This window comes from Cherax quadricarinatus, chromosome 50 (assembly GCF_038502225.1).
Source record: "Cherax quadricarinatus isolate ZL_2023a chromosome 50, ASM3850222v1, whole genome shotgun sequence".
Classification (NCBI taxonomy): domain Eukaryota; kingdom Metazoa; phylum Arthropoda; class Malacostraca; order Decapoda; family Parastacidae; genus Cherax; species Cherax quadricarinatus.
This window is the reverse complement of record NC_091341.1, coordinates 24,663,255-24,676,875: the sequence shown is the minus strand read 5'-3', so window position 1 is coordinate 24,676,875 and position 13,621 is coordinate 24,663,255. Positions and strand designations below refer to the sequence as shown.

Here is a 13,621-nt window from a genome sequence, read left to right as displayed (position 1 = left end):
GTAGGATGGGTAACCTGCTGACTGTTACTGGTAATGTAGGATGGGTAACCTGCTGGCTTTTATTGGTGATGTAGGATGGGTAACCTGCTGGCTGTTACTGGTGATGTAGGATGGGTAACCTGCTGACTGTTACTGGTGATGTAGGATGGGTAACCTGCTGACTGTTACTGGTGATGTAGGATGGGTAACCTGCTGGCTGTTACTGGTGATGTAGGATGGGTAACCTGCAGGCTGTTACTGGTGATGTAGGATGGGTAACCTGCAGGCTGTTACTGGTGATGTAGGATGGGTAACCTGCAGGCTGTTAGTGGTGATGTAGGATGGGTAACCTGCTGGCTGTTAGTGGTGTTGTAGGAGGGGTAACCTGCTGGCTGTTACTGGTGATGTAGGATGGGTAACCTGCTGGCTGTTACTGGTGATGTAGGATGGATAACCTGCTGTTACAGGTGATGTAGGATGGGTAACTTGCTGACTGTTACAGGTGATGTAGGATGGGTAACCTGCTGACTGTTACAGGTGATGTAGGATGGGTAACCTGCTGACTGTTACAGGTGATGTAGGATGGGTAACCTGCTGACTGTTACAGGTGATGTAGGATGGGTAACCTGCTGAGGCTACTGGCGCGAGATGATGCAGGGAACAGCTGCTGTTCTCACCAAAAATACGACGTGTTCCTCGACTTTGAGAGTGAGTATTACCTTTGTGTTGCGTTGTGGGTGTGTTGGTGGTTGTGAGATTGGTTGTGGTGATTGTAGGTGTGATGACGTTGGCTGTTGTCCTGGTTGTGGTTAAAATGTGTTGGGTGATAAGCTGCTCGCTAATTTTTTTGTATTAGCAGGACGTAATAATAGTAATAAATAGTACAAGAATAGTATTATTAATAGTGGTGGTAATACTTAGTTGTACTAAGTAGTAGCAGTTATATCAGTGGTAGTTGTTGCTGTAGTAGTTATATCAGTGGTAGTTGTTGCTGTAGTAGTTATATCAGTGGTAGTTGTTGCTGTAGTAGTTATATCAGTGGTAGTTGTTGCTGTAGTAGTTATATCAGTGGTAGTTGTTGCTGTAGTAGTTATATCAGTGGTAGTTGTTGCTGTAGTAGTTATATCAGTGGTAGTTGTTGATGTAGTAGTTATATCAGTGGTAGTTGTTGCTGTAGTAGTTATATCAGTGGTAGTTGTTGATGTAGTAGTTATATCAGTGGTAGTTGTTGCTGTAGTAGTTATATCAGTGGTAGTTGTTGCTGTAGTAGTTATATCAGTGGTAGTTGTTGTAGTAGTTATATCAGTGGTAGTTGTTGCTGTAGTAGTTATATCAGTGGTAGTTGTTGATGTAGTAGTTATATCAGTGGTAGTTGTTGCTGTAGTAGTTATATCAGTGGTAGTTGTTGTAAGAGTAATATTTACGAAGCTGTGTGATGTCGTAGGTGACTCAGCGTTTACAACCGTAAACAAACATTTACAATATTAGAACTGAAGATAGAAGTAGGAAACAATGTAAGTAATGAAGCTATGACAACGGAGTGAAGGAAGCCAGAATATAAAAAATGGTATATAATACCGACATGTTGATAAGCAAGACACGTGCAACACTTGGGTATCTTTATTCCTAAACGTTTCACCTACACACTAGGCTTCTTATGTCGAATACAGAAGTTTGCAGAAGCGGTAGAGATGGACTGATTACAATGTAATCAGTCCATCACCCTTGAAGACGTAATCTTGAGGTGGTTAGTCCCTCGGCCTGGAGAAGAGTTTTTGTTCCATAATCTTTAACAGTTGTTCCAGACTATGGAACAAAAATACTTCTCCAGGCTGAGGGACTGACCCACTTCAAATACTTTTTCTCCTGGGTTGATGGAATGATTTCATCACTACTACTCCTTCTGTATTTGACTGAAGCAGCCCACTGTGTAGGTGAAACTTTTCATAAAGATACCCAACTGTTGCACAGTTGGGTATCTTGGGTATCATAGTGTACAGCTCTCAGCCATTACTTCTCTCAGCTCTCATGGGATATGCAGTCAGTTTCCATGGCCTCTGTTGTCTCCACTTCCCGTAGAATCTCCCTTTTCATACTATTTTCTTCATCTCTGTCTTCTAGTGTAGGTTTACTTGTCCTGGTGTGTATGTGCCCTCGTAATGCTGCTTGTTCCTCCGTACATGTTTCCTGGAAGGTCTCGTGTAGATCCCGCACGCAGCCTAAATTAGTCACAAAGTGGACACAGGATCGAGCCTCCTCTACTCTTTGCTTTGGAATGACCTACACTTGTATAATGATCGTGATATACAACACAACACAGTTGCGCACAAACCTATGTCATCTTCTGTTAGTAGTCCTCCTGTCGTATTTCTTGGCTGTCTACCTAGAGGATGTTCCGGGGGTCAACGCCCCCTTGGTCTGGTCCTTCACCAGGCGTCCGATGGATAAGGGCCTGATAACCAAGTTGTTACTGCTGGCCGCACGTAGTTCAGCGTACGAACCACATCCCGGTATCCAGCTGCCTCTTGAAGGCAGACAAGGGTCTATTGGTAGTCCCCCTTATGGCTTGTGGGAGGCTGTTGAACAGTCTTGGGGCCCCGGACACTTATTTGTGTTTTCTCTTAGTGTACTAACGGCGCCTCTGGGCTTTGGGTTTGGGTTCTCTTTTATCCGTTTCGGCTAAGTATTTTTCGAAAAGGATGTTGGCTGTAGTGGTGGTGTGATGTGGTGTGTTGGCTGATGTGATGTGATGTGGTGTGTTGGCTGATGTGGTGTGTTGGCTCATGTGATGTGGTGTGTTGGCTCATGTGGTGATGGTGGCTGACGTGTGATAGATGATATAAGTAGTTGTCAGCAACCTTCAGAGGTGTTAACTGTATTGTAAATGTGTGTTGCAGATTTGTTATTTCTGATATTTTTTTTTTTACTGGCACAGCCAAGGTTTTCTTACGATTGTTTGGCTGAATTGGGAATACTTCTTTCCGACACTGTCTTGTGTTGCAACTGTCTTCACTGTCTTGTGTTGCAACTGTCTTCACTGTCTTGTGTTGCAGATGTGTTTGAGTTTCATTTTATGGTTATTGAATGTGAATGATACGTTATAAGCCTTTTTTAGTTTATTGATGATATATCGTGTATAATGTATATGCTGCAGATGCTATACTTAGATATGCCGAGATATGAGTAGACCACGTGTTGAATACATGTTGAGTATACCATGTGTTGCAGATGCTGTACCGAGTGAAGAGGAACGATTACTATACGAGGACGTGGCCGAGGTATTACGAGGTTCCCAGGCCGTCATCCACGACCTACAGCAGTACAAAGGAGCGGCCAAGGAGATAAGAGAGGTATAGCAGCAGTGTTGACCCCTGTGGTGGGTTTACCGGAGCTGTCCCGACCCGGGTCTTGTCCAGATGGTGACCCGGCTGACCTCTAGTGGTAATAATTATGCTGTCCAGGCCCGGGTCTTGTCCAGATGGTGACCCGGCTGACCTCTAGTGGTAATAATTATGCTGTCCCGGCCTGGGTCTTGTCCAGATGGTGACCCGGCTGACCTGTAGCTGTATTAATTATGCTGTCCCGGCCTGGGTCTTGTCCAGATGGTGACCCGGCTGACCTCTAGTGGTTGTAATTATGTAGCTACAGAGCTGTGCTCCTCTTGTAGTAGCTGTAATTAACTCTAGCTACAACAGATCTACGCTCGTCTTGGGGTAGTTGTAGTGGTGGTAGTTATGGTGGTTCAGGGTTGTGGTTACAGTGGTTGTTCAGGGTGATGGTTATGGTGGCGGTGATGGTTATTGTGGTTGTAATTATGGTGGTGGTTACGGTAGTGGTTGTTATACTAGCTAGTTTGGAGGGTTGCTGGGATGGTTGTTGTGGTTTCGGGTGGTTGTGGTTTGAGGTGGTTGCTCTGGTTGCTGTCATGGTTGTGGTGGTTGTTATGGTGGTAAAGATCAAGTAACTATGGTGAAGGTAAGACATACAGTTGCAGGTGTATTGATCACAGTCTTGCTACCAAGCAACCTGCTATCAACGTGCTCACTAAACACCTCATCTTTCTCAGTCACTCTACATGTACATTATGGCTTCTGAGTTATAACTTAATTTATTCTCTCATTTACACTCATATATATATATATATATATATATATATATATATATATATATATATATATATATATATATATATATATATATATATATAAACCAAGGGATTTTTTTTAAATATTTCGTCCTTACGCTTGTACTGTTTAAAATTAATGTTGTTGATATAATTAGTATAAATATTATTTTGGTCGTATGTATGTGGTGTTGGGCAACCCCATGGGCGTACTGCAGGCCTACACGCTGATTGGTCGGCGATAGTGACGTATCAGGGGACGAGGTCGCTCTTTGGTAGGCTCAGGTAGTGACGTATCAGAAAAGAGGTCACTGATTGGCCGGAGGTAGTGACGTGACAGGGGGAAACGGTAGCTGATTGGCCGGCAGCGTTGGTGAGGTAACAGGAAGGCGGTCGCTGATTGGTTAACCTCCAGGCAGACATTTCCTTATATGGGCACAAAATGCACGTGCAGGGGGCGGGGGGGGGATACAATTGTCGGTAAACGTTTCGCAAGTCAAGCAAATTTTGTTTCTCTCCTCGTATGTATGTATATGTGCGTGTATGTGAACATTATGTATGCAAGTGTATGTATGTATATAACTATGTACTCACCTAATTGTGGTTGCAGGGGTCGAGACTCGGCTCCTGGCCCCGCCTCTTCACTGATCGCTACTGGATCCTCTCTCTCTCTGCTTCCTGAGCTTTGTCATACCTCTTCTTAAAACTATGTATGGTTCCTGCCTCCACTACTTCATTAGCTAGGCTATTCCACTTGCTGTCAACTCTATGACTGAAGAAATACTTCCTAACGTCCCTGTGACTCGTCTGAGTCTTCAGCTTCCAGTTGTGACCCCTTGTCCCTGTGTCCCCTCTGGAACATCCTATCTCTGTCCACCCTGTCTATTCCCCGCAGTATCTTGTATGTCGTTATCATGTCTCCCCTGACCCTTCTGTCCTCCAGTGTCGTCAGTCCGATTTCCCTTAACCTTTCCTCGTACGACATTCCCTTGAGCTCTGGGACTAGCCTTGTTGCAAACCTTTGTACTTTCTCTAACTTCTTGACGTGCTTGACCAGGTGTGGGTTCCAGACTGGTGCTGCATACTCCAGTATGGGCCTAACATACACAGTGTACAGTGTCTTCAACGATTCCTTATTAAGGTATCGGAACGCTATTCTCAGGTTTGCCAGGCGCCCGTATGCTGCAGCGGTTATTTGGTTGATGTGTGCCTCCGGTGATGTGCTCGGTGTTATGGTCACCCCAAGGTCTTTCTCCCTGAGTGAGGTCTGTAGTCTTTGTCCACCTAGCCTATACTCTGTATGCGGTCTTCTTTGCCCCTCCCCAATCTTCATGACTTTGCATTTGGCTGGATTGAATTCGAGAAGCCAGTTGCTGGACCACATGTCCAGCCTGTCCAGGTCTCTTTGCAGTCCTGCCTCATCCTCGTCCGATTTAATTCTTCTCATCAACTTCGTCATCTGCGAACAGGGACACTTCAGAGTCTATTCCTTCCATCATGTCGTTCACATATATCAAAAATAGCACTGGTCCTAGAACTGACCCCTGTGGGACCCCGCTCGTAACAGGCGCCCACTGTGATACCTCTTCACGTACCATGACTCGTTGCTGCCTCCCTGTCAGGTATTCCCTTATCCATTGCAGTGCCCTCCCTTTTACGTGCACCTGATCCTCCAGCTTCTGCACTAATCTCTTGTGGGGAACTGTGTCAAAGGCCTTCCTGCAGTCTAGGAAAACGCAATCTACCCACCCCTCTCTCTCGTGTCTTACTTCTGTTACCTTGTCATAAAACTCCAGGAGGTTTGTGATACAAGATTTGCCTTCCATGAACCCATGCTGGTTTTCATTTATAATCTTGTTCCTTTCCAGGTGTTCGACCACTCTCCTCCTGATAATCTTCTCCATGACTTTGCACACAATACATGTCAGAGACATAGGTCTGTAGTTTAGTGCCTCATTTCTGTTTCTTTTCTTAAATATGGGGACTACATTAGCTGTCTTCCATTTCTCAGGTAGTTGCCCAGTTTCAAGGGATGTGTTGAAGATTGTGGTTAGAGGCATGCACAGCATCTCTGCTCCTTCTCTAAGGACCCATGGGGAGATGTTGTCCGGTCCCATCGCCTTTGAGGTGTCAAGGTCACTTAAGAGCTTCTTCACCTCCTCCTCAGTTGTTCGTATGTCATCCAACACTTGTTGGTATATTCCCTCTTGATGTTCCCTTCTGTGCTGTCTTCCCACAGCCCTTCCTGTCTCTACTGTAAAAACTTCCTTAAATCTCCTGTTCAGCTCCTCACATACCTCCTGATCATTTCTTGTGAGTTCTACACCTTCTGTCCTTAATCTGATCACCTGGTCTTTGACTGTTGTCTTCCTCCTGATGTGGCTATACAACAGTTTCTGGTCAGTCTTGATTCTTGATGCTATGTCATTTTCATACTGTCGCTGGGCCTCCCTCCTTACCTGTGCGTACTCATTCCTGGCTCTGCAACTGATCTCCCTATTTTCGTGTGTTCTCTGCCTTCTGTACTTTTTCCATTCTGTATTGCATTTTGTTTTTGCCTCCTTACACCGTCGGGTAAACCAGGGGCTCGTTCTGGTCTTCCCGTTGTTACTGTTGCCCTTGGGAATAAACTTTTCCACTGCCTCCTTGCATTTTGTTGTTACATATTCCATCATTTCATTTACTGGCTTTCCTGCCAGTTCTCTGTCCCACTGGACCTCCCGCAGGAAGTTCTTCAACCCTATGTAGTCCCCTCTTTTATAGTCAGGCTTTTCCCATTCAACTCCTGTTATTCTCTCCACTTGCAGCTCTGCTATGTATTCAAAGCACAGAACCACGTGGTCGCTAGCTCCTAGGGGACTCTCATACTTGATGTCCTCAATATCTGAGCTGCCCAGGGTGAACACAAGGTCCAATCTTGCTGGTTCATCCTCCCCTCTCACTCTGGTAGTGTCCTTAACATGTTGGTGCATGAGGTTTTCCAGCACCACGTCCAACATCCTGGCTCTCCATGTTTCAGGACCCCCATGTGGCTCCAGGTTTTCCCAGTCAATCTCCCTGTGGTTGAAATCCCCCATAACCAGCAACTTTGCTCTGCTGGAGTGAGCTCTTCTTGCCACCTCAGCAAGTGTGTTCACCATTGCTCTGTTGCTCTCTTCATATTCCTCTCTTGGCCTCCTGCAGTTCTGTGGTGGATTATACATCACTGCAATGACCACTTTGTGTTCCCCAGACTGAAGTGTACCTGCTATGTAGTCTCTTTCTCCCGTCTCATCTATTCCTTCCATTTTCTCGAATTTCCATCTGTTTTTTACGAGCAGAGCAACCCCACCTCCTCCCCTGCCCCTTCTATCTTTCCTCATAATCTGATATCCTGGTGGGAAGATTGCATCTGTTATTGTCTCCATGAGTTTTGTTTCTGTAACTGCTATGATGTCTGGGGACTTCTCATTGATTCTTTCTTGCCATTCCTCATGTTTATTTGTTAATCCATCTGCATTTGTGTACCAAACCTTCAACTTCTGTTCTAATACTGTAACTGTGGCGCGGGGGGTGGAAACAGAGGGATCGGTGTGTGATGGTTGGTTTGGATTGTTCAGTTGCCTTGGGGGTGTCGTGGCTGGAGTCCTTCTGCAGGTGTTTCTGGGGGGTGCGCTTGTCCTTCCATTTGATCCTGGATTATTCTGCTCTCCTTTTTCATTTCCTCCCATTTCTCCTTTCATTTTTGAACTCTCTCTTTCATTGTCTTCCTTTCGTCCTGTGTTCTGTCTCGATCGAGGTACACACTCCGGAACTCCTGCTTGCCTCTGAACCGTGCTTTCTCCTGCAGGATCATGGTTCGGGTTGATTCTGCCTTGAAAGTTACTTTGAGAGGCCGATTCCTTTTCTTTGTGAACCACCCAATTCTCCGAAGATTTGCCACCTGGGTCATGTCCCCCTCGCATATCACCTTCATGATATCTTCAATCGCTTTTTTCTCCTCCTGCTTTCTTTCATCATAAGTTTCCCCTTTAGCTTCATCTAGCCCATAGAAAAACACGGATCTTTCCCTTTCCACTTCCCACTGTGACTCCCATTGCATCCTCTGATGTGTTTTAGTTCCTTCCCGTGGAGTGTTCCTTCCTTCAGTCCCTTCCCTAGTTATTGCCCCTATGCTTCTTGGTTTATCCTTCCTGCTCACCTGCTCCTGGCCCCCACAGGTATCTGGTAAGGCCCTTGCACATGTCCTAGTTCCTTCAATGTCTTCCAACCTCTCATTCTGTCCTAGTGTGCTCCCTGTCTTTGTTTTGGCCCCATGTGGGTTTGACAGGACCTCTGCATACAGTTTAGTTTCCATGCTTCCTTCAGACCTGTTGTCTGTGTTTGATGTAGCCATTGCCGATGCTACTTCTGTAATATCTTTGTCTCTGTGCTGTTTCAGATGTTTCAGCTCCTCTTCTAATCTCTCTATCTTGATTTCTGCTGCTGTGGCCTGTTGCTTCCACCTTCTGCATTCTGCTGCTAACCTCTCTTTCCATCTTCCTTTCCAGCTCATCTAGTCTCCTTCCCCAGTCTTCCTCCCTTTTTTTTGAGCTCTACCTCCCATTCCTTCCAGATTCGTCCTTGGAGCCCCTTGTCCTCATCCTGGTTAGGGGGAGGGGAATAGATGGTTAGGAGAGGGGATGGATGGTTGTGGGGGAGGATGGTAATTGGAGGGGTAGAGATTGTTGGGGGAGGGGGTTAGATGGTTTGAGGGAGAGAGGGGATGGATGGTTATGGGGGAGGGGGAGGATGGTTATGGGGGAGGGGGAGGATGGTTATTGGAGGGAGGGAGGTAGTTGGGGGGATAGACGGTTTGGGGAGGGGTTAGGTGGTTTGGGGGAGGGGTAGGTGGCTATGCTGAGGTGGTTAGGGAAGGGGGAGAGGTGGTTAGGGGAGGGGGGGTACGTGTTTGTGTCAAGTGTTTGTGTCAAGTGGTGGAGGGTGTGTGTGTGTGTGTGTGTGTGTGTGTGTGTGTGTGTGTGTGTGTGTGTGTGTCTACCCTTGTGTGTGTGTGCTTGTGAGGGAGGGAGGGTTAGGGGGGGTAGGTTGTGTGGTTGAAAGATCCGTCGTGTAGGCACAAATTTTGTCTCATTTATCTTTCCCAATTATCTACTCTCTCCACTTATTGCCATTTCTGGATTTACGTATTAATTGTTGCTGGTTATTATCATTTTCCTTGTTCACATTGAGAGAGGACTTCCTAGCTTCCTAAGTATTCTTACTGCTAATAACTACCGGTAGTAACACTGTGTGTGTGTGTGTGTGTGTGTGTGTGTGTGTGTGTGTGTGTGTGTGTGTGTGTGAGAGAATCTTGTGCGGTGTAATGACTGGCCGCAACTTCTTGTGACCTGACACAACCCTCCTGGGACCTACCCTAGCACCGTCTTACAATGTTGCCCTTAAAAGCTTGTCCCACCTACCTTCACACTCGTCAACACTATATTCTCTATGTCTATGCTATTTCTATTCTAATTCTGGTAATAGCTTGCAGGAGTGAGTGACCAGTATCAAACAGTATGCAAGGCCAGCCACGGCCGTCAACATGCAAACCACAAATAGGCGAATAAACTTGCGGTGACAGTTGCCAGCTGCTGGTGACGAAGTCGTCGTCGTAGGCCTTAAATCCCTATTTTGGAGATCCTTCACCCGTGATGATTATAACCATATATTCTCATACATCCCGCTTCCTCACGCGATTTCACTCTTCACTGATGATAGTATACACTTCACATTATATACACTTCACTTTATATGTATAATGGCACACAACTTGTCGTGACGTCACTTCTTCAGGCCTACCGCTACCAATGTGGCAACAGCGCCTAAGACCCCCAACGGTTTGCGCTTTGAAATATTATGATTTCAGCTTTCCTCTCACTTTCTTTAACTAATAACTTTAATTATCACTCGTAGTATTGTTCACTGACGTTCCACTACCACTGATTACTGCTAACTGTTATTGCACGCCATACAACGCTAAGGATCGCAGAGCCTTGTTACCCACGTCTTCACCCCACGGACCCACGCTACTGTGTATGCATGCATGCAAGTATATAAATATGTAACTGTAGGTATGTATGTAACTATGTATGTATGTTTGGTCTGTGGCACCACGTTGGTTTACGTGCAGGCAGCAGTAACAGCCTGACTGATCAGGTCCTGATCCACCACGAGGCCTGGTCATGGACCCGGCCGCGGGGGCGTTGACCCCCCGAAACCCCCAGGTATACAAATATGTAAATTTATTTAGACACAGGTGCAATTATCAGTGTAAATTACCCACCAGAAAATCCAAACTGACTTAATACCATTGAGACCCTTGTAATATCTTATTATTCAAACCTCAGAAGTTAAAACAATCGAGTAACAATATCTTATTATTTAAACCTCAGAAGTTAAAACAATCAAGTAACTCAACTGTGTGAGAATGAGTTACAATAAAACAATATATACTGGGAATAATGTCAACCGAGTTATTTACATTATTAATATTAAAATTAGGATCAACTTACAATAATAGGTACATGAATGTTAGTTATGTAGCTTCATTCATTAGGTACCGTTCTGTAGCTTCATTCATTAGGTACCGTTCTGTAGCTTCATTCTTTAGGTACCGTTCTGTAGCTTCATTCATTAGGTACCTTTCTGTAGCTTCATTCATTAGGTACTTTTCTGTAGCTTCATTCATTATGTACCGTTCTGTAGCTTCATTCATTAGGTACCTTTCTGTAGCTTCATTCATTAGGTACTTTTCTGTAGCTTCATTCATTAGGTACCGTTCTGTAGCTTCATTCATTAGGTACCTTTCTGTAGCTTCATTCATTAGGTACCTTTCTGTAGCTTCATTCATTAGGTACTTTTCTGTAGCTTCATTCATTAGGTACCTTTCTGTAGCTTCATTCATTAGGTACTTTTCTGTAGCTTCATTCATTATGTACCGTTCTGTAGCTTCATCCATTAGGTACCTTTCTGTAGCTTCATTCATTAGGTACCTTTCTGTAGTTTCATTCATTAGGTACTTTTCTGTAGCTTCATTCATTATGTACCGTTCTGTAGCTTCATTCATTAGGTACTTTTCTGTAGCTTCATCCATTAGGTACCTTTCTGTAGCTTCATTCATTAGGTACCTTTCTGTAGCTTCATTCATTAGGTACCGTTCTGTAGCTTCATTCATTAGGTACCGTTCTGTAGCTTCATTAGGTACTTTTCTGTAGCTTCATTCATTAGGTACCGTTCTGTAGCTTCATTCATTAGGTACCGTTCTGTAGCTTCATTCATTAGGTACCGTTCTGTAGCATCATTCATTAGGTACCTTTCTGTAGCTTCATCCATTAGTTACCTTTCTGTAGCTTCATTCATTAGGTACCTTTCTGTAGCTTCATTCATTAGGTACCTTTCTGTAGCTTCATTCATTAGGTACCTTTCTGTAGCTTCATTCATTAGGTACCGTTCTGTAGCTTCATTAGGTACTTTTCTGTAGCTTCATTCATTAGGTACCGTTCTGTAGCTTCATTCATTAGGTACTTTTCTGTAGCTTCATTCATTAGGTACCTTTCTGTAGCTTCATTCATTAGGTACCTTTCTGTAGCTTCATTCATTAGGTACCATTTAACTTTTAAGTTTTAAATAATAAGATATTACAAGACCCCCAATGGAAATTAAGATATTATTATTATTATTTATTATTATTATTATTATTATTATTATTATTAATATAATAGCTTGTTTGACTCTTTTGGAAGGATTATCTTGGGTAATTTACACACGTTGTTATGTATGGTTATTTTTGTGATTGTATTTACTTGTACCTGTACCTAAATAAACTAATCAAAAGTACTTAAGTAATTATAAGGACACCAGTGATCTTTAGAACTTTAATAACGTGTACGTTATACACATTGTTCACTGTATGTACAACATATGCTGATGCGTTCAACGAGGCTAGACGCCATAATTGATCCAGTAAGATTTACTAAGAGGGATGAGGGCATAAGGGGTGGTATATATGGTGGGTGGAGTGTAGAGGTGGTGGTATATATGGTGCGTGGAGTGTAGAGGTGGTATATATGGTGGGTGGAGTGTAGAGGTGGTGGGTGGAGTGTAGAGGTGGTGGTATATATGGTGGGTGGAGTGTAGAGGTGGTGGTATATATGGTGGGTGGAGTGTAGAGGTGGTGGTATATATGGTGGGTGGAGTGTAGAGGTGGTGGTATATATGGTGCATGGAGTGTAGAGGTGGTGGTATATATGGTGCGTGGAGTGTAGAGGTGGTGGTATATATGGTGGGTGGAGTGTAGAGGTGGTGGTATATATGGTGGGTGGAGTGTAGAGGTGGTGGTATATATGGTGGGTGGAGTGTAGAGGTGGTGGGTGGAGTGTAGAGGTGGTGGTATATATGGTGCGTGGAGTGTAGAGGTGGTGGTATATATGGTGGGTGGAGTGTAGAGGTGGTGGTATATATGGTGCATGGAGTGTAGAGGTGGTGGTATATATGGTGCATGGAGTGTAGAGGTGGTGGTATATATGGTGGGTGGAGTGTAGAGGTGGTGGTATATATGGTGCGTGGAGTGTAGAGGTGGTGGTATATATGGTGGGTGGAGGTGGTGGTATATATGGTGGGTGGAGTGTAGAGGTGGTGGTATATATGGTGGGTGGAGTGAAGAGATGGTGGTATATATGGTGGGTGGAGTGTAGAGGTGGTGGTATATATGGTGGGTGGAGTGAAGAGGTGGTGGTATATATGGTGGGTGGAGTGTAGAGGTGGTGGTATATATGGTGGGTGGAGTGTAGAGGTGGTGGTATATATGGTGGGTGGAGTGTAGAGGTGGTGGTATATATGGTGGGTGGAGTGTAGAGGTGGTATATATGGTGCGTGGTGTAGAGGTGGTGGTATATATGGTGGGTGGTGTAGAGATGGTGGGTGGAGTGTAGAGGTGGTCGTATATATGGTGGGTGGAGTGTAGAGATGGTGGTATATATGGTGGGTGGAGTGTAGAGGTGGTGGTATATATGGTGGGTGGAGTGCAGTGGTATATATGGTGGGTGGAGTGTAGAGGTGGTGGTGTATATGGTGGGTGGAGTGCAGTGGTGGTATATATGGTGGGTGGAGTGTAGAGGTGGTGGTATATATGGTGGGTGGAGTGTAGAGGTGGTGGTATATATGGTGGGTGGAGTGAAGAGGTGGTGGTATATATGGTGGGTGGAGTGTAGAGGTGGTGGTATATATGGTGGGTGGAGTGTAGAGGTGGTGGTATATATGGTGGGTGGAGTGTAGAGGTGGTGGTATATATGGTGGGTGTAGTGTAGAGGTGGTGGTATATATGGTGGGTGTAGTATAGAGGTGGTGGTATATATGGTGGGTGTAGTGTAGAGGTGGTGGTATATATGGTGGGTGTAGTGTAGAGGTGGTGGTATATATGGTGGGTGTAGTGTAGAGATGGTGGTATGTATGGTGGGTGTAGTGTAGAGGTGGTGGTATATATGGTGGGTGTAGTGTAGA

At 44.8% G+C, this 13,621-nt stretch overlaps 1 protein-coding gene across 4 annotated transcripts in view; it reads left to right on the top strand.

Moving 5' to 3' along the window:
• The window catches only part of LOC128695397 (CYFIP-related Rac1 interactor B), a 101,767-nt gene that overhangs the window by 63,424 nt on the left and 24,722 nt on the right, over nt 1-13,621 (top strand). For all 4 annotated transcript variants that reach the window (XM_070095564.1, XM_070095567.1, XM_070095566.1 and 1 more), the window contains 2 exons: nt 587-687; nt 3,208-3,329. In XM_070095564.1, the coding sequence (XP_069951665.1) occupies nt 597-687; nt 3,208-3,329 (213 nt within the window). In that variant the 5' untranslated portion in view covers nt 587-596. The remainder of the gene's footprint in view (nt 1-586; nt 688-3,207; nt 3,330-13,621) is intronic.